This window comes from Neurospora tetrasperma, assembly GCF_000213175.1.
Source record: "Neurospora tetrasperma FGSC 2508 unplaced genomic scaffold NEUTE1scaffold_6, whole genome shotgun sequence".
Classification (NCBI taxonomy): domain Eukaryota; kingdom Fungi; phylum Ascomycota; class Sordariomycetes; order Sordariales; family Sordariaceae; genus Neurospora; species Neurospora tetrasperma.
The window spans coordinates 308,017-331,053 of NW_009799104.1; the positions used below are offsets into that span (position 1 = coordinate 308,017).

At 51.6% G+C, this 23,037-nt stretch overlaps 7 protein-coding genes across 7 annotated transcripts; 2 read left to right on the forward strand and 5 right to left on the reverse strand.

Annotated features, from left to right (window-relative positions):
- Nucleotides 1-2,016: 2,016 nt before the first annotated feature.
- NEUTE1DRAFT_68281 (uncharacterized protein) lies at nt 2,017-2,945 on the reverse strand (the record flags this gene model as incomplete). The annotated part of the gene is made up of 1 exon (XM_009855682.1): nt 2,017-2,945. A coding segment is annotated over one exon (900 nt), but the record flags the coding sequence as incomplete, so codon positions are not given.
- A 764-nt stretch (nt 2,946-3,709) lies between these two features.
- NEUTE1DRAFT_124356 (uncharacterized protein) lies at nt 3,710-5,374 on the reverse strand (the record flags this gene model as incomplete). The annotated part of the gene is made up of 1 exon (XM_009855683.1): nt 3,710-5,374. The coding sequence occupies one exon, from the start codon at nt 5,372-5,374 to the stop codon at nt 3,710-3,712; it is 1,665 nt and encodes a 554-aa protein (XP_009853985.1).
- A 2,664-nt stretch (nt 5,375-8,038) lies between these two features.
- On the forward strand, nt 8,039-9,716 carry NEUTE1DRAFT_131658 (uncharacterized protein; the record flags this gene model as incomplete). The annotated part of the gene is made up of 2 exons (XM_009855684.1): nt 8,039-8,378; nt 8,473-9,716. The coding sequence occupies 2 exons, from the start codon at nt 8,217-8,219 to the stop codon at nt 9,664-9,666; spliced, it is 1,356 nt and encodes a 451-aa protein (XP_009853986.1).
- Nucleotides 9,717-9,731: 15 nt separating this feature from the next.
- Nucleotides 9,732-10,238, reverse strand: NEUTE1DRAFT_103478 (uncharacterized protein; the record flags this gene model as incomplete). Its single annotated transcript, XM_009855685.1, has 1 exon — nt 9,732-10,238. The coding sequence occupies one exon, from the start codon at nt 10,236-10,238 to the stop codon at nt 9,732-9,734; it is 507 nt and encodes a 168-aa protein (XP_009853987.1).
- A 382-nt stretch (nt 10,239-10,620) lies between these two features.
- Nucleotides 10,621-11,681, forward strand: NEUTE1DRAFT_15881 (uncharacterized protein; the record flags this gene model as incomplete). The annotated part of the gene is made up of 2 exons (XM_009855484.1): nt 10,621-10,750; nt 10,912-11,681. Coding segments are annotated over 2 exons (900 nt in total), but the record flags the coding sequence as incomplete, so codon positions are not given.
- Nucleotides 11,682-12,504: 823 nt separating this feature from the next.
- On the reverse strand, nt 12,505-14,304 carry NEUTE1DRAFT_68286 (uncharacterized protein; the record flags this gene model as incomplete). The annotated part of the gene is made up of 2 exons (XM_009855686.1): nt 12,505-13,711; nt 13,791-14,304. 2 exons carry the CDS (start codon nt 14,296-14,298, stop codon nt 12,606-12,608), a joined length of 1,614 nt encoding a protein of 537 aa, XP_009853988.1.
- A 2,850-nt stretch (nt 14,305-17,154) lies between these two features.
- NEUTE1DRAFT_124360 (uncharacterized protein) lies at nt 17,155-19,325 on the reverse strand (the record flags this gene model as incomplete). Its single annotated transcript, XM_009855687.1, has 5 exons — nt 17,155-18,134; nt 18,184-18,635; nt 18,733-18,888; nt 18,950-19,154; nt 19,209-19,325. 5 exons carry the CDS (start codon nt 19,274-19,276, stop codon nt 17,321-17,323), a joined length of 1,695 nt encoding a protein of 564 aa, XP_009853989.1.
- Between the last annotated feature and the right edge of the window lie 3,712 nt (nt 19,326-23,037).

Below are 23,037 nucleotides of genomic sequence, written 5' to 3' on the forward strand. Positions count from 1 at the left end.
TTTCCCGGAGTTATAAAAGGCCACTGCAGCATTTGTTCCTTTTTTTTTCTCGTGCTATGTCCGAACGGCTATACACTACCTCTACGTATGTTGAAACGACGACGAAAATCTGAATTCAGCCGCATGATGCAGTTCGTTAGTCTCGTTGATCCTCCTCCATCTCTCGAAAGCTGTATTACATTTTAGTAGGGTAAGAGATTGTTGGAAATAAGGGACTACATACCTTATTGTAGACTAGTGAGGCAACTAGAAGTCCCGCAGACTTCAGCTGCCCCCCCTTCCTTCTTCCCCCCTCTCATGATGGAGATACCGAGGGGGAAAAAAAAAGAGAAAAATAGAATAGTATAAATACCTCACGAAAAAGAAAAACGTTTCGTCTGCTCTTCTTTCTTTCCTTTTTTTTTTTTTTTTTCACCCCACGACACCAAAAACTTTCATCACAACCACGCAGTGACCGTGTCAAATTCAGACATCACTTACCAAATCTCAACCGCCAACCCAAACCTACCAACAACATCATGTCCGGCGCAGTCAATCCCTGCCACAGCTGTGGTTTCCCTTACACGACCCCTGGCGCGCCGTGCCCTGGTTGCCAAAAGGTACTAGAAGATGGCCTTGGTTCCTTCCTTCCTTCCTTTGCTTGCATCTCTCTCTCTCTTTCTCGGGGGATCACAAGACACAAAACAAACGCGGTAACTAACCTTTTCCTTCCAATTACAGTAAAGCAGATGGGGAACGACTCTGGGAGAGGACCGAGACGGCGACAGAGGGACCGGGAGTGTGGTGATGTTAAATAAATCTATTGCCGAGAATCGACTGCGGATTTTTTGTGTTTTTCTTGATTGTTGTTTCGAACAATTAGAATTGACAAAACTCACAATAATGACTGCTGCATGTGTAACAAATATTGGAACTGAACGAACCGAGCCAAAATCAATTTTTTTTTTTGGTTGTTATTAGACATATACAGGGTCAGAAAGCCACCCGATTCCGTCCTGTTTTTTTCCTCGAGACGAGACTGTGACGTGAAATCACGATGGAAAAAGGTCCGAGGTGGTGTGTGTTGTATTGCTCCAAGACAAGTCAAGGCATCCGACCCGTCTATAGTTCCATCGCATATGTATAGTACAACACATACGAGATGCCGTGTATCGTTTTGTTCCTGCTCCAACGATAGGTAGGTAGCAATCCAAACTGCAGGTTGTTGATGCAAATGGGATGCATGACAGTAATTCCAACGGTTGTACATTCGTAGTAGTTATTGTCTGGGTAGGTAATTTGGACGTGATGTGGTCATTCGTCTGGTTTGGTTTCAAAGGGTCCCAACATGGACCTGGAATAAACTGAGTCTTGGGACTTGTGGCTCGGCATCAATGCCTAGATACTCTAGAAGGAGTGTCGGGTTGTGGTCGTCGTACAACCACGGGCTTCTGGTATTCCCGTGCACGGAGGATGTTGTCTATCATCTGTTTGTTCATCCTTGGCCACGCGCGGATGTTGTGTTAAGACGAACATGTTCTTGTGGTCCAGGAACCTGCAGCGAGCCACAAGGTAACTACCACCGCACGTTTCTTGTGAGGGGTAAGCTGTGGTGTTCGTCGTGTCTGTCAAGACATGAGCGAAACATCCCGTTGAGTTGAGACATTTCTTCGATATCTCCACGTGTTCATCGTAGGACAGGCGTGTTTTAATCCGCCAGACAACGTGTCCGAAGGGTTCAACACTTCCTCAACCTCCCTGCCTCAGTTTGGCCAACGCAGCAGCAATCCCACCGCCCAGTTCCTCCTCTTGTCTCCGAGAAGCTGGAGTGTTGTTGTTGGTAGAACTCGAGCCCGCAGCCACCGTCGACCCCGCCTCCTCAGCAGCCATAACAGCCTCCATCCCATCGTACTCATCCTCCCTCGGCCCGTGCCCGTGCCCGGTATCGCCAGCCCTCCTGTCCAGTGATGATCCAGTTTCCTTCTGCCGTGTCTGTGTCTGTGTCTGTGTCTGCATCGTCCGTGACTGTGTCCCTCCTGACCCGGAACCGGAACCCGTCGCAGCCTTCTTCCGTCCCTGCGCCGCTGCCTTCCGAACCCTAAAACTCCCCTCCACCGCCCTCCTCCAACTCCTCACCTTCTTCTCTCCCCACCCCTGCACGTTCCCCAACCGCTCCTCCCCATTCGCCTCCGTCGCCACATTGATCGCATTCCGCAAGCTCCCAAACGTACTCACCAGCGCAATCGCATCCGTCTTATTCACGCTCCTCGGCACCGTCACAAACTCCACCATTTGCTCCGCGTACGTCGTCTTTTGCTGGCCTCTGATCGCGCTCGCGCTCGCGTGCTCGTACGACTTGTACAGCTCCAAGTAGCGCGCCGCCTCCTGCGCCGACCAGCACAAGATGACCGTCACGTTGTTGACGAGGGACGTCTTGGAGAGCTCGCGCAGGGGCTCCTCGTGGTTGGGGATGTCGACGAGCGTGAGCAGGATGCGCAGGTTGTACCGGTTTTGCTGCAGCAGGCGGATGCGCGTGTAGATGTATTCTGGGTGCAGACGGTGGTATTTGAGAGACAGGAAAAGGGCGCAGGTGGTGGTGCCTAGTACGTAGTCGGCGGGGATGTCGGAGTATTCCCACGCGGTGGACTTGATGGAGGCGAGCACGGGGTTGCCTTTTTGGCGCGGGGAGACGAGGATGGAGGAGCCCGAGGAGGAGCGGGCGCCGGGGAGGGCTTGTGGGGTGGGTTGGACTATTCGCGGGCCAGTGGAAGAGGAGGAGGAGTTGGAGGGTGGTGGTTTGTCAAGGCGTTGGGGAGTGGGTTGGACAATGCCGCGACCTGGTGGTGCTGGTGGGCGTTGGGGTTGTTGTCTGGCTGCTGCTGCTTCGGAGGCGGCGAGAGCTTGGAGGAGCTCGGCGTCGTCAAAGTCGTCGTCCATTTTGTTTTTACTACCTAAGATCGGAATTACACGCGACGAAGGTATCGCGAATTCAAATCGAGGATGATGAACAGGAGGTTGAATGTGCCAAGATCCGGGGAAGCCTGGAATTGCCTGATGAGTACGATGCGGGGACAGTGTTACTGTACAGTGTTATGTTCGCTTATTTACAGTACGTCAGAAAAGACTCAATGACGTCAGTGAAATTGTCCACGAATGTAAACAAAGCCTTCAGTGATCACCATATCCTCTCGGGAAGCTCCGGGCGACAGTGAATGGTAGCCAATCCTTACTTCACAGATCTTTATGATGATCATCACAAGCGTTGAGATTAACACAATACAGAACGGTTGCCAAGGCGAGAGTCCGGTAGTATTGCCGTGATGATGGAGAGGACCGAAGCCTTCTTTGGGATCGAAGACGACCTTTCCCCTGATGGTCTTTTTACCAATGTGGATCATTTGAAAGATGTACAACGGTCGCATAACTCAACCACGTAAAGTACATGAATGAACATGATATGAACATATATCAAATGTATTGTCCATCTACCTATTATCTGCTATCTTGTAGAACAGTACATCTAAACAATCAAAAGCTAAACTCCAAAACTTCCAACCCAGCCATTGCATCCTATATATCTTTCCAGGGTATAGTCATATCCAATTCATGTCCATCCATATCCATAACCTCCAGACCACTCACCTGAATCCCCAAACAAAACACAATTATTCATAATTCCAACAGGTACCATTACTTCCCAAGGGCATCCTCTGCCTTTTCTTCACCCATCCTACTCCGACCCATACCCCCTATCCCCATAATCCCCCGAAAAACTACTCTCACTCCCCTCATCACTCCCCTCACCATTCTCCTCACCATTCTCCCCCCTCCCCTCAAAAGCCTCGACACTCAACTCATCATAAATCCTATACAAAGCACTCAACCACGTCTCCAACATGGTCTTGACCGTCTTCCTATCCTTTTTCGAGTCCTCCCCATCTTTCTCTTCTCCTTCCTGCTCCAGCTGCTGCTGCCGCTGCCGCTCCCGCATCAACAGCTCCTCCTTCAACTTCTCATACCCCTCAATCATCACCCACACCTGCAACGCCGCCGTTTCCGTCGACAGTTTATTTTCTGTCCCTTTAGTCGCGTGTCGGTTCTGTCTGCGTCTTAACCCTGGCATCAAGTGCGATGAGAGGTCCCTGGTGAGGAGGTCGAGGCAGATTTGGAGGGACAAGTCTTTTTGGACTATGGGCGGGGGAGTCGGCGAGGTCCTGGACGTGGTTGTGGATGTGGATGTGGCCGGAAACGTGGGCGTAGAGGTAGAGGTAGACGTAGATCTTGACGCGGGCGTGGACCTGGATGTAGACCTGGACGTGCACGCGGACGTAGACATGGGTGTGGGCGTGGATGTAGTCGACGGGGACGTAAATGTGAAGGTGGGGGTGGATGCAGACGTGGGCGTAGATGAGGACGTGGACGAGGAGGACGTGGACGGGGGGAGGGAATAGTCGGAGATTGAGTGTGAGAATGAGGGGGGCCGAGGAGGAGGAGGAGGAGCAAATTCTGGCTTGAAGTCAATGCCTTCTTCGTCGATAGCTACCAGGGTGTCGGCGTCTGATCGGAGGGATGGTTCTGGTTGCAGACTTTGACTGTTGGGAGCAGTCGGTGGTGGGTGCACATGGGCAAAGAGGGATACTTGAGGGGGGACGTTCTGGCTGTTGACGTTCCCAGTGTGATAATTGAGAGGGGCTATGCTACCTCTACGCGGAATGGCTGGTTGTGACTGCTCTTCTCGTAGTGACGAGCTGGCTTTCTTTCTCCTCAGCCTCTCCCGGGCAATAAGAGTTGGGTCTGACCAAGTGGGGGCCAAGAGGGAGGAGCTGGGGGAATCGAGGAGGGCCCGATATTCTTCGGCGAGTAGCGAGGCGCTGAAACGCCCCTCGTTTGCTAGGGCGTTTCGTGGTCGAGGAATGTTTGCACTTTCCAGCTGGCCGATGAATAAGATGGGTGTTTTTGCGCGCCGTTTTGGTGAGACTTGAGACGCCGGGGACAAGAAACCACTGCGGTCTGCATCGCTGACGGCAAGGTGGGAGAACTCCGGAATGATTCCGGCGGGTGGAAGTGGCCCGGGGAGATCTTCAGGTCCCGGTTGTACCCGCGGAAAAGATGACCATGGGTATTCCAACCATTCTCGCCCTTTGAATTCCGGTGAGACTGTCACGGGAGGCAGATGTGGGGGTGCTGCTGTGATGGTAATGCTGATGTCGGCAGTGGTGTTGCGGTGTTTTGAGGACTTGCTCTTGCCGTGAGTGTCCGATACCACCCTCCTCGAATCATCTTTGCGTTTCTGCCTCGAGACAGGTTTCCGAAGTTTGCTCCTCACTTTGGGCACCTTCTTGTTGGTGCAGGTCAGGAAGTGGAAGGCCTCTCTTGTTCGTTCCATTGCTGGCATGGTGTGAGTTGTATGGTGGTGATTTGACGATCAGACAGAGAGAGGACTTCTGGTGATGGTCAGTCAACATGAGAAGAGATAATGGGTGCAACACCGCTGGGGTAATAATAATAAGGGCACTTCATATTGAATGTGAAGCTTCATCACGAGGGCTGGATTTTGGAAAATATGACGACGTTGGAACGCCCATCATGTCACTCGTTTGATAGTGGATGGGGGACCTATGGCGTATTCCCACCCCCATGCCAAAACCGGATTTGGCTTCACTCAGCTCACAGGGCTGGCACCCTGAAGAGGGTGGTCAGGGAAAAAGGTCCGGGGAAGTGACGCATTGTCATTGGACATTGAATCATTCAACCATTCTGGGCTTCCAGTGTAAAGTCGAAGTCTAGAACGCAAAAAGATGCTGATTCTGGAACAACCCTTGAAAGCGTTCCTCGATGATCTCCACCAAGTCCCCGTGATCATCCAAGCTTTCTGACGCTTTTCACGGTTCGGTCCTTGCGGTAGTGTAGTTGATCGATGATCCGTACACGTGTATCGATTCCACTTATGCAGGAACGGAGGTAATTACTGTGTAAAAAAAGCAGGGAGAGCCTTCATCGTAACGGCCATCTCGATTGACGACACCGACGGGGCGAGGTTGAATGTGGAGCTGTGTGCTCATCAACGGTTTCTCGGCCACAAAAAGAAAAGGTCCAAGTTGCTGGTAATTGTTAGTGCATCTCGACGGTGTCAACCCTAACCCCAACATATGTGCCTGTCCATGACTGTCCAATGAGGTCATGTTGCGAGGCTTCCCCCAGATTCTTGGAACTGCTCAGAGACATTGTTTGAGGCGTTGAAGTCTGGTACCTTGGGGTAGATGCGTAACTGTCTGAGATATCATAGAAATAAGAATTGTGAGACCAGAGCCTCCACCTCTGCTGGCATGTAACGTGCCAGCTTGGAGGGAGGCTAGGCTCTACAAGAAACAGCGATGGGCTGACGACCAACTGGGCTATTACTTGTACCAAATGAAGGTAATTCATTGCCACTCCGGAAAACCATGTTTAAAAGTTATATCCCAGCAACGGTATGGATATATAAAAAAGAAAAGGGCACCTCGTGAATTGGGCGATCTCTGGAGGTGGCAATGTCTTCACTTCCCAGGTGCCAATCTGTACGGGAAATGATACACATAATCATAGTACACATCACCCCTGGTTTGTTCGTTAGCTTGGTACCTACTTACAAGGGTCTTGAACGGGGGGAACGACAAAGAGTAAATGCCTTATAATTATACCGATTATAGAAGGTAATAAAGTGAGAATTGTAATTGATTGGTGATTCTAGTAGTTTTAAGCTAGAATAAGAGGTTTGTGTGCGTGTGTGTGAATCCCTTCTGTCAACTCGTTCTAACGTTGAAATTTAGCGATTTCGGCCAATCAAATCGCACGAATAGACCTTTCTAACCGCATCACCCCCCTGTGGAAGGATGTGGGGCGTGTCCCGCGCTAACAAACAAACCAGCATTGATGTGTAGAACTTTAGTTTTCTGTAGTACCACTAGCTCCTCGGCTGTACCACGCTGCCCTTTCATATGATGCAAAACGAGGCTGTGAGCAGACGATCCAACAACACAAGGTTTCTAGAAATCTTCCATGACGATCAAGCAACCGTGACCTAGTAAAGCGGCGAACATTTTCCAACAGATCACAGCAGATCGACCTGAGTTTTGACTTGTGAGCTCAGTTGCAAGTCTATTATCCTTAGGCACATGAAAATCAAGGCATCAAATTTACTATCTTCTACACCTAGACTGTCCGGAGTTTGGGTCCCGTCATTCGAAGCAAGATTCAAAGTTGGGTTTGTTAATTGTTGCTCGTGATGGCAAATTAAAGTTTGGATTGATGAGACCGAAGCCTAGAGGTACTGTACCAATTTGGTCTTTTGCACAGACTCATCTCACTCGTGTAAACAGATGTCGTACCTCATCCGCTTTGACAGCCTGTCGTATCGTGCCCCTGGACGATCCGAACGCGGTCACTGACCAAGTGTTCGCAGATAATCGCCAGTTGCATGGCGCCGTTCCTGAGAATGACGATATTCACGTGTATTGTGTAAGTCTTGACTCGTTCGACTCAACTCACATACCTAACTTACCTCTACTCATCAATGACTCGAGATGGGAGCACATTTTTTCCTCCCAAAATACTCTTGATTGAGTTAGAGGCAGCATTGCCCCAAGTTGGACCTGCCGGAAGAATCCTATTTCGGACGCGATGCCTGCGATATCTTCAATGTCTGGTGACTTTGCGACCCTTGATAGCTTCTTCCCAAGAAGCTGAAGGAAGAAAGATGATGGGAATGGTTCAACCTACCACCAGTGACCCCCACTTGGAGGAGCTCTGTCCAGTATTTATCCATCAATCAGAAGGCTCAATTGGCGACAATATCAGTTTAGCCGAGTACTGGACACAAAGCGAGTTGACATTGGGTAAAAGAAGTCTTGCACTAACAGACATCCCCGAGGGTAACCCCACCATACCCCTCACAAGTGTCCCCTCTTCCCCAGTTTTCCCCCAGTTTACCCCAGTCTCCAACGGCCTTTAGTGTAGTGAAGATGACCCACGATGGGCAGCTTTTGGGCCTCGCGAATGATGAACCGAGACCGAGAAAGTATTTCGCTGGTTCGGGGGAATTATTGTTCTGTAGACTGAAATACATCTTGTCCCCCAATTCCTCAATGTCGTCGTTGTCGTCGTCGTGAAACAAAGCTGCTTCTGTCTTGCATCTCTCACCACCACCATACCACAACCTATTGAGGCCATTTCATACATACCTTGGAAAGACAGTCAACATGTCCGACCAAGAAATCACAATAACGGGCTGGACCACCCGCGATGTCCGCTTCCCCACCTCTCTCGACAAGACGGGTTCCGACGCCATGAACGCCGCAGGCGACTACTCGGCCGCTTACTGCATTCTCCAGACTGATTCCAAGTATACCGGACATGGCATGGTTCGTCCTTTCTCTTCCCGTTGTTCCCAATGTTTTCCCCTTTTCAAGAAAAGGAATAAAAAAATCATATAAACTAACACAATCTCTTTGACAGACCTTCACCATCGGCCGCGGCAACGACATCGTCTGCTCCGCCATCAACCACGTCGCCGACCGCATCCGCGGCCGCACCCTCTCCTCTCTCGTGTCCAACTGGGGCCAAACCTGGCGCCACCTCGTCAACGACTCGCAACTGCGCTGGATCGGCCCAGAAAAGGGCGTGATCCACCTCGCCTTGGGCGCCGTCGTCAACGCCCTCTGGGACCTATGGGCCAAAGTGCTGGGCAAACCCGTGTGGCGGATCGTCTCCGAAATGTCGCCCGACGAGTTTGTACGGTGTATTGATTTTCGGTACATCACGGACGCCATCACTCCTGAAGAGGCAGTGGAGATGTTGAAGGAGACTGAAAAGACCAAGACCGAAAGAATCAAAGACGCGGAGGCGAATAGGGCCGTGCCGGCGTATACGACGAGTGCGGGGTGGTTGGGGTACGGGGAGGATAAGATGAGGGCGTTGTTAAGGGAGACGATGGAGAAGGGGTACAAGCATTTCAAGCTCAAGGTGGGCGGTAGTGTTGAGCAGGATAAGAGACGGCTGGGGATCGCGAGGGAGGTGATTGGGTATGATAAGGGGAATGTCCTGATGGTGGATGCAAACCAGGTCTGGAGCGTGCCGGAGGCGATTGAGTACATGAAGGAGCTGAAGGAGTTTAAGCCGTGGTTCATTGAGGAGCCGACGAGCCCGGATGATATTTTGGGTCACAAGGCGATCAGGGAGGCGCTGAAGGAGTATGGGATTGGGGTGGCTACGGGCGAGATGTGTCAGAACAGGGTGGTGTTCAAGCAGCTGTTGATGAGCGGGGCGATTGATGTGTGCCAGATTGATGCGTGCCGGATGGGAGGCGTCAATGAGGTGTTGGCGGTGTTGCTGATTGCGAAGAAGTATGGCGTGCCGATCGTGCCGCATTCGGGCGGTGTTGGGTTGCCTGAGTATACGCAGCACTTGAGCACGATCGACTATGTGGTGGTGAGCGGGAAGAAGTCGGTGTTGGAGTATGTGGATCATCTTCATGAGCACTTTTTGTATCCGTCGGTCATCAAGGATGGGTACTATCAGACCCCCACCGAGCCTGGGTATTCCGTGGAGATGAAGGCGGACAGCATGGATCGGTTCGAGTATCCTGGTGGTGAGAAAAGCTGGTGGAGGACTGAGGAGGCCAAGCCTATTCTCGAGGGACCCAAGTTCTAGCCAAAAGCTAGCGATGTAGCGATAGATTGAAAATCATGGGTTGATGTTCGTCTTCTTGGTGTTGTTCACTCCTTGACGTGCCCAGCTGTAGCAACGTCCAAAATCTCCTTTTCCATTCCCTCGACATGAACAACCTCGATGCCGGCGTCCTTCAGAGACTTCCTCCCCGTGTTTTCCTGAACAAATTTTTCAGGTTCCAGAATCCCAACATAGACCGTCTTGATACATCCAGCCAGCCTCAGCACCCTCTCCACACATGGCAAGTTCCCGCTCAAGCGCTTGGAGCACGGCTCAACAGTGGTGTAGAGAGCCAAGTCTGAGGGCAGGACCTCACCCAGCTTCTCCTCGGGGACACCATGCTGATGGGCCAGTTTCATGAAACAACATTGTTCGGCATGCGTGTTGCCTTCTAGTTCCAAGGTGTACCCGGTCGCCAGAATGGTGTTGGAGGGGACATCCACGACGACGGCTCCCACCCGGTAGTTGGTAGGTTTTGGAGGCGACTTTTGGGCCAAGGAGAGGGCCAGGCGCATGAATTCCTTGTGGTCTCCTGGTTGGATTGAGGACGCCATCTTGAGACTTGCTGTTGGTTGATGACGAGGGAAGAGAGAGGACAATTGGCAGCGCCGAACTGCCAACACCTCGGGGACTTCCACCGGCCCGTCGTTGCCGCTGACAGCTGTCGGTCCAGTCTGTCATTCACAACGACATCACAGACCCCACCCCCACATTCACGGACCCCTGTTCAACCGATAAGATAAGCCGCGTCGTCGCGTCTCCCCAGAAGCAGTGATTATTCTAAATCACCAACTGAACAATCGATCGCATCGCATCGTCAGAATTAGAATATCCGCGTATTTTCGAAACCTGGTTGTACATTTTCAGGTCAAAATGCCACGTCCCAGCAAAAAAGCCGCGAAACCGCCTTCCGACTCCGGCGAAGATGACCACGACGAACATGACCTCTCCGACGTCGAAGAACCCCCCACCATCGACCCTTATGAGGTCCTTGGTCTCGAGCGCGATGCGACAGCCGACCAGATCAAGACTGCGTATCGGAAGTCTGCGTTGAAGAACCATCCTGGTATGTTTCCATTTCCCTTTTCCATCTCCATTCCCAATTCCCTTTTGCCTCTTCTCCTCCAGTCCTCACCCCTCCTCTTCTCCCACCAGCATCTTCCCTCATCCTTCTTTCCACTATTGCTTCCTCATACCACTATGCTAACCCCATCTCCATTTATGTAGACAAAGTTCCAGCCGAACAAAAGGACTCCGCCACCGCCAAATTCCAACAAATCGCCCTCGCCTACGCCATCCTTTCCTCTCCCACCCGCCGCCAACTCTACGACACCACAGGCTCCACCTCCGAAACCCTCGCTTCCGATGACGGTTTCAACTGGGCCGAATACTACAAGTCCTGTTTCGCCGATTCCATCTCCCCCGATACCATCGAAGCCTTTGCCAAGTCGTACAAAAACTCCGACGAGGAACGAGCAGATGTCCTGGCCGCTTACACCGATTTCGAGGGTGACATGGACGGGGTATACGAGACCGTGATGCTCTCCGACGTTCTGGAAGATGATGAGCGGTTTAGGACTTGGATTAATGAAGCGATAGAGAAGGGGGAGGTGGAGGCTTATCCGAGTTATACCAAGGAGACGAAGAAGAAGCGGGCGGCGCGAGTAAAGGCTGCGAGGGGCGAGGCTAAAGAGGCGGAGGAACTTGCCAAGGAGTTGGGAGTTTATGATAAGCTTATGGGTTCCAAAGCTGGAGATGCGAAGACGGCGACAAAGGGAAAGGCGGGGGCTAAGGGAGGTAAAGGCAAGAAGGACGATGGTGAAGGTGCCCTGGCTGCGTTGATCTTGGCGAGACAGCAGAGTAGGGGGGATATGTTTGATAAGCTCGCTGAGAAGTATGGAGCTAAGCCGAAGGGGAAGGGAAGCAAGAGGAAGGCGGAGGAGCCACCGGAAATTGATGAGGCGGAGTTTCAGAGGATACAAGCTGGGTTGGGCAAGGGCAGTTCGTCAAGTGGCGGAACGAAGAAGGCGAAGAAGAGAAAGGCGTAAGTAAGTGCTTGGTTGTCCGATTTTGGTTCCAGGTGGATGCAACGGGTCAAAGGGGTTTGGAGTTCCGGTTTCTCGAAATGTTTTGTTGTTTGGTTCAAGTATGGTGTTCTGGTTATGGATGTTTCAAGAATACCAATTAAGCGTTGCGAGTTTTGTTCAACATCAGCACATCAATCATTCATGCAACAGCAGGTGACTCTGACAAGTGCTGGTTGTTCACAGGTTGGCTAGCTCGAAATATGTCTTTACCACATTTTCTTCATACTGCCGATTCTTTTGCTGAACGCTCAGTCCGAGGCAAACCCAGCGAGTTTACCCATGTTTCATTATTCACAAGCGTCTATTTGTGGGTATCATGACCTTCAACATTAAAACCCTTCCAACTCCTACCTTTCCCATTTCCACCCTCTTCGCCTCTTTATCGGCAACCCTAACCGTCCCCACCATATTCAACTCCACCTTCGAATCATCATACTTTTCGCTCAGATGCGTCGCAGTCCTTGTGTTGATATCGTGGTTATGGGAAAGTCGAAGCTGCGTGGGAGAAGGAGGTGAAGTTGAGAAGACTTCGACTTGAAGAGTTCCCCAGTCTTTCTGCCTCCAACGCAGGAAAACAGCTGGTTGCTTCTTCACTCTCAATCCATCATTCCACATCTCTTCACTCTCACTTTCCATAGCGAAAGTCTGGTTATGTTCGATTCCTATTACTGCTCAGTAACAAGGAAGTGTATCGCATGGTCTCCTCGATCATCGGCATACGTCCAGTATTACTGATCGACGGTGTATATCGGTATATTCCAACGCCAACATGCTTAATCACGATCCTCAAATACCCATACTTAAATCAAAACATCATCTATCTACATCGCGTCATCATAGCAACCAAACAGCCAACATATTCAACCCAGCCAACACCGCCGCAGCCGTAACCCCAACATCCAACCCACTCGCCGCACTATCATCATCATCATTCCCATTTCCATCCCCCGAACCTCCTCCCCCACCAGTCCCCGTCGGCAACCCAATCCCTCCCGTACTAACCCTCGTCCCCGCCGGTCCCGGTCCAAAATCCGAGTTCGTTACCGCCGGCCCACTCCCCCCCGCCGTCCTCGTCGGCGCCCTCGTAGCCGTAACATCCAGTCCCCCACCCCCAGCCGTCTTCGTCGATCCCGCAGAACCATCCTTACACTTGCCCGTGCTAGACAGCACCGCATCCTGCCCACTTCCAATCTCCACGATTTGCTCTCCGCAATTCGCCGCCTGCGCCAGATGCAAGTTTCGATTATCCTGATCAAACACCACATACGCCGCTCTCAGGAACGAATCCCCAAACACGGGCTCGTCATCCGTCGGCAGGACCCCCACCACACACACCCCCGTTTGCACTTCCCAGATGAAATCACCATAAGGAACCCGAATCTTTTTAGCTGATGTAGACGATCCAAAAATGAAATCAACCGAGCCAGCTTGTTCCGCCACCGCGCAATCAACGATATAAAACCCTGACTCGGTATCATACTGACTGCCAGGGAAACTATCGCCAATAGCTTGAAAGATCGTTTCCGGCAGCCGAGACAACGTGCCACCTGAGTCCAGAAAAACAGGGACGCCAATCTCTTCGGACTCGACTTCCTCTCCGTCGGGGTACGTCATGCCTACGCCTGACAAAACGATCCAGTAGCGGTCGACGCCCGAGGGAGTCTGGGAGGGATCGAGCATGGGCAGTTTGGCGAGGCTGCCGGAGAACTTGCCGAGGTCGACGCCGCCGAAGATGATGGCGCCCGAAGGGTTGTCGATGCTGCGCAGATCGAGCGAAAAGGCGCGCGAGGAGATGATGCCCTGAGAGGCCATGGAGTCGAGCAGGTAGGGATAGGGAGATTGGCCGTCGGGGGAAACGGAAGGGGAGAGGCCGAGGATCCCAAGGGGGATGTCGATGGATTCGAAGCCGATACCGAGGATTTGGGATTTGATTTTGGCGGCTGTTGGTGGTTGTTAGCTTACTGGCACTGAAAACAACAACAAAAAAAAAAGGGGGGGGGGGGGACGAAAGGTACGTACACCCGATAATCACATCATCAGTCACATACTCAATCGTCACATTCCCTTTACCATATTTCAAAATATCCGCTGCCCCTGTATCCTGAATCGTCTTGCTCTTGGTGTAGTCAAACTGCCGAAAACTGTTGCAGTACTTCTCCTGGCCCGAAGTCTCACATTGCGGGTTCACCCACAGATCCGGCGACCCCGTGTCCAAGATGAGCGTCACAGTCTGCGGAGGCGTCCCGATGTCAATGTCAATGGTATAAGTCGTGCCTAGGTTCTGGTTCTTCAGCCCTTCGTCTTCCTGTCTCCGTCGAAGCTTGGGAGGAGCGCCGTGGGCGGCGTGGACGGAGGCGCGGACGAAGCCATTGCCGTTGCTGCTGCGGGATGTGAGTGAAGGACTTGAACGGTGTCCTTGGGCGGGTGAGATTGGGAGTTTGATGGGTAGGTTTGGTGATGCCAAGACTCCTGCTGCTGCTGGTGAAAGCAGGGATACATATAGGGAGAGGGTGGTGAGAGGTAGCATGATGATGGAGGTTGAACGGGGTGCTCAACAACGGCCCGAGAGTTGTATGAAACCAGACATAGACGACCAGCATCAAACTCTCGATGAGACTGAGAGAGAGAGCTGGAACCATGGGATCTTTTATGTGAATGGCTTGTAACCCATCTATCTACCTACCAAAAATGGAACAGAACCATCCATCCATCCATGCTACGCTTACGAAGCTATTGGGCTTTGGGCTTCAGCCCCAGCTTCCAGTTTGCAAGCTGTATACCCTTTTCGTACCACCGAGAATTTTAGCTAGAGTACATACACTACCAAGCCTAGGCAGGCTGATAGCGTGGGATTGACCTGGCATCTTGTCCAGTCAGACCAGTCCTTGTCTCGGCTCTTGTCCAGATGAGGGATCCAGGAGGCGATTTTCCAACACTCGATGGCGCATCGTGACACCCAATGAGCTTTGAGAGGTGGTCGACTGGAGGGTGGCTGTGACAGGGGTATATGGGGGGCATCAACATGCAGACCATGATCAGGGTCGTACTGTAGTGTCAAGTTGTTGATCCATGTTGTAGACGGATGCCCGGCAGACGGCTCAGCCTCTTTTCAGTTCTTGTCTCTTTGTCTGTTTCTTTTTGTCTTTTAGCTGGTGTTATGTACTGTGCACGCCTGTATCGAGCTATCCTCAGCCCCTGTGGCTCTGATCCGGGACGGACGCATGTTGTCGGCTTTTTTTTTGGATTGAAGTCGTTATTGGTTCGTTCATTTCAGGTTTGGAGGATGTTCTGTTCCTGTTAAGCAGAAGGAGGAAAGACAGAGGTGGGTTGGCGAGGGAAGAGTGAGGTGGGATTGACTTTGTTCAGCTGGTGCGACGTCAATAAACGAGCAGGTTGAGATATGTGATAAGTGAGGATTGAGGTTCGTTTTTGAAGAGTCTCGAGCCTCGTCTTACTACAGTTTTTTCCTCACGCTGAGTTCCTTCTCTTTACCTACACTCTGTTCTGTCTCTTCAACCTAGAGTCTTGTCCCAACTCATGTCACAACCCAGCCTTCTTTCCTCCCAACACCCCTTCGCCTCATAGTTCCCGTCCTTAATCCTGCAGAATTCACGTTTCGTCAACGTCCATTGTAAAAGCCACACTTTTGTTGCTTGGCATTGATCCCCACCCCAGGCAACCTCAACCCCTTCAAGCCCCTCCATTCATCCAATGTCACCCATTCTCACTCTCTCTCCCCGCACGCTAGAAGGCCGCTAGCGGTTTCTTACATACAGGCGAGTCAAACCTTGTTTCCAGGGCTTGGTTAGGTTGTTCCATCCTTTCCGCATTTGACTTGAAGATTTTATGTACACCAAAAGTGTCGAGATGACGGTGAACCAACGGTCATATGTGATTCGTGATGGGGAATGCTTGTTGAGCTGAGTGAGCGTACCTGTAATGAGATCAGAAAGCCTCAAAAGACAGCGCTGTCAGCATAAACAAAGCCTCAAGTAGCCTCCACCAGACCACCACTGCGGGACAGTTAACTGGGCAGTGTCACATCACTCACTGTCGCTGTCATTGTCATCGTCACTGGCACGTTTCCGTTCTTTCCAGGGAGGCACCTTTCTGCAAACCAGACATCGGACCCTCAACCACGAGCCATCACTATCACTACCTCTATCACCATCATGCCGAACACTTCAACCCAGGCTACCAGCCTTCCACTTCTCGGTGCCAGCCTCTTCCCGCCGGTACCTGACAATCCGACAGCACACGACATACCAGAAATACACTACACCAGCATAATCATCAAGGCTGGTCTAGTCTGGTCCATTGCATGTGCTCACCGTCCCCCTCATTTGCCCAAACACACATCGATAACGTGCTGATCGCTGGTGTCACACAACTCAAGTGTCACACAAGCCCACCACGAAAGGGAAGCAAGGAAAGCCACGCATCGAAGCGAGCAAAGCCATAAAGTATGTATTGAAGATCTGGTCCACTTTTGGCACGGTAGGAGGGTAGGTAGGTAGGTAGGTACGGCCTTCCACGCTATGCCTCCCGTCGCTCGGTCTTTCGCTTTGGGATAGCTTTGCGGTGTTGTTCTCATTGGCGGGTTATTATCACGGTTCATGTTGTCAATTGGCAGACCGCATGGTCGCATGGGCGCATGGTTCATCCAAACTTGAGGTTAGTCGGTCGGGTCAGTGCCGACCACCTAGACTAGTGAACTAAGATAGATTTATAACTAAACCCTTATGCCAAATAAAGCACGAGTCACTTGTACACTCTTCCTACTCGACACCTCACGGGTACGATACCCAGGGGCAGTTGATACAAAGTACCTCTGTGACTAGCGGATGTAGGTCAAGAAGAGTCAAGACAGATCAATCACAAAATGTGAAGATAAAGAATTCCGACGGCGAGTTGCCCCTCGAGGGGTCCCAGTTGAGAACTAACCGTACTTATACAAGAAACCTAGATATCGAGAGTATTTCAATAACATTATTCTTTATCTAGGTGGGTGGGTATCGAGAAAGAGGAGATCTTGCAAACAACGAACCAAGACAACGCAAAAAAAAACAAAGTACCTAAACGGATAAGTAAAATCCAAACACAATTACCACAGCATAAATCTTCAACACAGATTAAAAGAAAAAGAACAGAGCAGCTCAAAACAAAATTCCAGTATCTTTTATGGATTCGATTATACCTTGTTTCGACAAAACATTTGTGACGGCTTTCTCTGATGCCTCATTTCTAAAAACCCCCCAACCAACACCAACCCCACCCTCCCGTTTGCGCCCGTGAACCAACTCTTCCCAATGAGCCAACTCCCTTCAACATGGCGCTGATGGATGATGATCATGATGATGATATGTATGACATGGACAAATGTGGAAAGACGATGATGTATGCACCCAATGATACCCCTGAGATATCCTCCTAGTCTTCTTCTTGTTGTTGTTGGAGGTCCTCCCTTGTAGTGTAGTTTCGTTATATATGGCCGTGATATCCTCCTCCTTCATTTTTCATTCGTCTCTTCTCTACCCCCCCCCATTTATTTAACCAACAACAACCCTAGCCCCTTCCTTACCCAGCACTCCCCTCTCTTTCGGTTTGGGACTGCTCCCTCTCCCCTTCTTTCCTCTAAACAATCCAAAAATGCCTCCACCTCCACTGTCTTTCCCACCAGCGCCCCCACCGAGTGCAGCCGCCGCATCCGTCGGCAGTGTGGCATCTTGCCTGGCCAAATCGCTCCAGCTACCCCCGCCATCCAGTGTTACCTGCACACCCCCCGTCGGACTCCCCACCATCAACGACGACGATCCGTTGCCCCGCCCCTGACGAACCGGGGTGGTGTATGACTGCGGGTAAGGAGGTAATGGTGGAGGACGGCTAGCCGGGACGCCGCCGCTGCGGCCTGGGCGGTGCGAACTGGTAGGTCGGGGACCGACGGCGGCCCGTTGCGAGTCGTAGGCGTTGTAGCCATGGGAATGTGAGTGGGCGCTTTGAATCGAATTGCTTCGTTCGGGGTTCTTGGGAATCGAGTTGCTTCGTTCGGGGACGTTTCGTTCGGTGTTCTTTGGCATCGAGTTGCTTCTCTCAGGAACGTTTCGTTCAGAGCTTTTGGGCATCGAGTTGCTTCGCTCGGGTATGTTTGGGTTGTGAGCCACTTGCCCGTTGGGGGCGTTAGAGTGTTGGAAGGAGGAGTGGCTGCCGTTGGGGTGGTGGGTTTGCACCGCTTGTGAGTGCGAATGCGCGTGCGAGGTCATCTGTGTCGCTTCGTCTGTTGTAAGGGCTTGTGCCGGGCGGGCGTTTTCGTCTGTCACGGGGGTAGGCTGGCCGTCGGGTGTCTCGGCTTGTCCTTCGGTAATTCTGGGGTTTGTTAGCATGGTGATCGTAGTGCAAAGAATGTCGGACATACTTCTTGTAGGCAGCTAATGTGTAATCGAAGGGACTAAAGTCGGTCTCAATCATCCGGTAGAGTTCCTCTTCACGGATCTCCTTCTCTGTGGCGTCATCCTTTAGCTTCTCGCGCGGCTTCTGCCTTCTTGCACGAGCTTCTAGTGGTGCTTCTTCCAGTAGAAGTTCCTCCAAATCGTATGTGGCATCAAAGTTTGTCTTCTCTGATGACGGGACGAATACGGGCTCTACTTGCTTCCTCTCTAGGGCGTCAAAGTCGATACCAGAGAAGAACTCGTGGTAAATGAAGCTCTCCCAGGTGTGACCCAGACGCTTATCGGGGTTGAACTCCAAAGCGTCCTTTATGGCGTACATACAGCTCAACTGGACTGGAGGCTGTGTTACCGGGAATCTGGGGTTGGCGGCTTGGATAGTCTGGCTGAGTGACTGTTCGGAGTTGCCCTCGAATGGCCTCTGATGGTAGAGTCGGTCAGCATGGCTTGTCTTGTCAAGTGAGATGGCGCAGCAAGACAATGTAGTCTGCCATTCCCCGAACTCTGAGGGTACGTACCTTGTTATAGATGCACTCGTAGAACAAAACACCCAACGACCACCAATCAGCACGGACATCGTAGCCCTTGCCAGCATAGACTTCTGGGGCAAGGTATGCCAAGGTACCGGACTTGCTCGTTAATGTCCTTCCCGGCACAATGTCCGAAGCAACATTCTGAGAGCGTATATTATTAGCGTGGTTACACAAAGATAGGGGCCCAGGGTTTGGAACTCACAAAGTCAGTCAAATGTACATGGCCATCAGCATCGAGAAGCACGTTGTCGGGCTTGACGTCTCTGTGGATGATGTTTTGCCCGTGGATGTAGCGCAAGGCACAGCCGAGCTCTGCAATCCAAAACCTTACCGCCGCTTCGGTAAAGGTCTTTCTCGAGATGTGGAAACGTAAATCACCGCCGCTCATGAGGTCAACAACCAAGTACCTGGTCCACTGTCAGCTGATTTTTCCGCCAATGTCGAGCTTGGTGGCAACATACATGTACTCGATATCCTGAAAGCTGTATCGCAAGTTGCAGATAAAGGGGTGGTTGACATGTTCGAGCATTCGCCGTTCTCGAATGATATTTCTAACACTTTCGGACCGTACAACTAGGGAGGGTCAGCCATTGTGCCGTGGGATACTCGAAAAGTCGTACAAGACCTACCTTCATCTTTTCTAATGTATTTTAGGGCGAATGTCAGACCGGTATCTTTTCGCTCGACAATGCGCACCTTGCCAAAGGCACCTCGACCGACTACTCGCAGGAGACGGAAGTGGTTCAGGTTCACTGCGACATAGGTTCAGTCAGCATTGCAACCTGACATCATCTGGTCATTTCAGCCCAAGGGAGAAAATCGTCTTACCTTCGCCGTCAAGATCGACGGGCTTTCCCTGGCTGTTTCCCATCCCGCCCTGCCGACAGCTGCTCTAGATGCGATGACAAACGCGGCTGACTAGGTACCCTTCTTTTCAAAGTATATAAAAAATCGAACAGGATATTCAGGCGACACAGTCCATGCCGGGGACAGCTGAGAGGGCTGCTGGTAGTTGGAAGTGTTGCGTGTGCCTGGTGCTGTGCTTGGCTTGGTGGGTCTGTCACAAGTCGCCAAGTGGGAACCCAAGATTAATGATTATTCGGGTTTCAGGTCTTGGCACTAGTCGAGTCCAGCAGCGCACGAAGTAGTTTTGGAACGGCAGACGGCCCGAGGTTGGACTCTTTATTCTTTCGGGTTCGAAGCGGCGATATTCCGTCTCTTCGTTCCTGAACACGCAATCTGTGTGTGTGGAGTGTGCTGGCTGAAATCCTCTTTTCTGTTTGTCTACGTCACGCACGGTACGGACTGGCCGCAGCGAATGGCGAGGTCGGATCGAAAGTTGAGGATGACCGTTGGTCGAGACCACCGCGGTGGACTGGCGGGTACGGTTGTCTATTTGTCTGAGGTGGCGGTTGACTTTGCGCGCTTCGTGAACACACACGAAATCTGGACCCTGGATCTTGGGGCCTATCGTATGCGACTAACAAATGTTATTTGGTATCGATGGCGGAATGCGGTGAGAAGCGATTGGCGAGCGAGGATGTGAAACTTGCGAAACTCGATTGAGTGTGGTGGACGGCAGCTGGTGGTGGTGTGGTCGTCGTCGTCGTTGTTGCTGTTGTGGTCGATTCGACTCGAGTTTCTTGGAGTTTCGTGGACGTGAAAGATGAAAAGGACAGAGCCGGAGAATGGTGAGCACTAGCAGACTACTGAAAGACACGAGCGAGGACTTTGGAGGAAGCGGGGACAAGCGGAAGAAGCTCCAGGCTCAACCAGCCAGGTCTTGGAACGAGTCTCGGGAAACGGGGGGGTTTAGGCCGGAATGAAGAGCAGCGATAGTAGTCTATCTTTCGTTTTAGTGGAGGGATGGATCGAGGTCCCCGTCGCTTTTTTAGTGCCGCAATGGGGGAGATCTGAGGTGACCCCGTTGTCAATTGCGAGGGGGAGAGTGCTGGGTTGGGGTGACGACGGGTCGAAATTATGTTTGCTTTTGGTGTGCTTTGTTCATAGTACTGTACCGACCTAAGCTGAAGAGACCGACAACGAAGACCGTCGACCACGAAACGGAAGCATGTGGGTTGGACAGCGGCGGCGACAGGATGCAATGCCAATGCGTGTGGATGGCCCGATGACTGGAGTCCACGCAGTAAGTAGCCGGGGACACCAAGGAAGACTGGACGGACGGGGGCGGCAACGGACGGAAAGAAAAGAGACAATTGACACGACAACAACGGAAAGCGGTCCGTGGTGGTGCAGTGGTGGTAGGTAGGTAGTACCTCTAGTGAGTGGTGGTGCCCTGGTCGCATGTCCTTGGGTTGTTGTGCAGGTGGGTGGTGGGGACCACCTCTAACAGCTAAAATGATCAGTGACCAGTGGTGGCCCGCGCAAAAGGCAGCCTCCGTGGGTACCCTGACATGCGCCAGATTAGTGGCCAATGCCCACCACTGTCCAGGGCCATGTTTTACACGCCCCATCCCAGCCAGACGGGCAAACGGTACAGATGGGAGATCCACTCCCGAGATAAACACCATTCAGCGCCCGCCAACCATATGAGGGGATGGTCTTTGATATTGTGTGTCTTTGCGAGATTCCGAGGTTCTGAGAAAATGGCGATTGTGATTGGTGATAATAGGGTAAACTCCAAAATGCCCCTATTTTGATATGTACCAGGTATCTATGTCTTGTGGTGTTTGAAGAGACTGAAGTTGACATGTCAATCCTCCCCCTTTTGCCTTTTCTATGACCTCTAGTGTAGAGCCTCGCTGTTGGAGAAAGAGGGGGGGGGGAGAGACAGCGAGAGAGATACAGATCCACCGATTGACTGCAGGCTTCCATATGATTTTACTGCTCCTTGCTTCTCCCACGCTTTCTTTCTCGTGGTGAATATTTTAGTTGTCCGCTGTCATCTGCAAGTACGTAAAAGACAGAAAAAGTGAAATGGAATATTCCGCCAACATTCCAAATTTCCAAGATCTCAATCTGGGGAAACTGAAACTGACACCGACAGTCGCATCGCAAGCAACGCAACATCATGATCACAAGCTCCTACATTTTAGGCAACCAGCCCCTGCGTCCTGCGTGAAACCATGTCAGGTCCATGGCAGGATGCCAGGCGGGCAGTGTGATGAGATGCGGTTGCCCTGCGCAAAATGTGTGACGCCCAGAAAAGTGCCCGCCGACAGAGCGTGGCCATCGCGTGGGAAACTAAAATAAAAAAAATAAAAAAAGCGCCAGTCTGGGCATTCGCCTCAGGCTGCCTGGGCTGCTGGGCTGGGCTCACCACCACCACCACCACACCCACACCCACCTGGCGTCCTGGGCGAGCTCCTCGTGGACAGTGGACTGTTTCGAGTTTAGCGGATGGACGAGCGTTACCTGGTAATAATGCCCTGCCAACTCTCTTTTTTATCTAGGCGAGCGCCAAGCAACCCTCCACTCCCCAATTTCCCTTTCTTTACCTGCAAAACTGAAGCGGAAGCCTCAAAATATCCTCGGTTCCTCACTCGCTCGCTTCCACTATTTATCCCCGTAGTGTGTACACTAGGAAATCTCCAGTTTAAACGTTAGCCGGACAAGTCCGAAACCGGTCGGTGGTGGTATCGTGCTTTTCCAGGCTAGCTCGGTTCCGACATGACGGTCCATACATGAAAAGTCGAAGCGCGGTGAGAGTGGCGTCTACCATAACCAACGGAACACGCTGACCACGTCACCGGTAACTCACAGTTCGTTCGTTTTTTTTTTTGTTGGGGGAACATGTGTTCGGTCGGTTTCCCGTTTTCCTACACTACCTTGTCACGTTTTGTGCGCGTGGTGCCCATGTCTGCCGGGAGACAGGATGAAACTTGTCCCCGAGAAGAGGAAACCATCCAGAACAATGCGCATACCAGCAACATCCCCGCATACAAGTTACCGAAATAGACGAAACATTGATTTCGCAGAAATGAGAAGAAAAAAAAGAAAAGAAAAAGAAAATCGACGAGTCATATTTTCGTTAGAGTTCACGACATTATGCGTTTGACGTGTGTTCAGCAGGACAAAGACACCTTTTTTGGTCATGAATATCACGGAAACCGACATTGATCCTTCCTTCTTGCTTGCTCTGAAACGGACCATGGGATGGGTGGGTTGTCATCGGCACCAGCAGACGCAGATCAGATTCGATCATCACAGCGTCTCGTCATTTTACTTGCACACACACCATGCTGATACCAAGCCATCGATGCTTCACCGCAACAAAACCCGAGAGAAGACCGCAAAGTGTACACGTGTAGAGGTGCCCCCCCCCCCCCC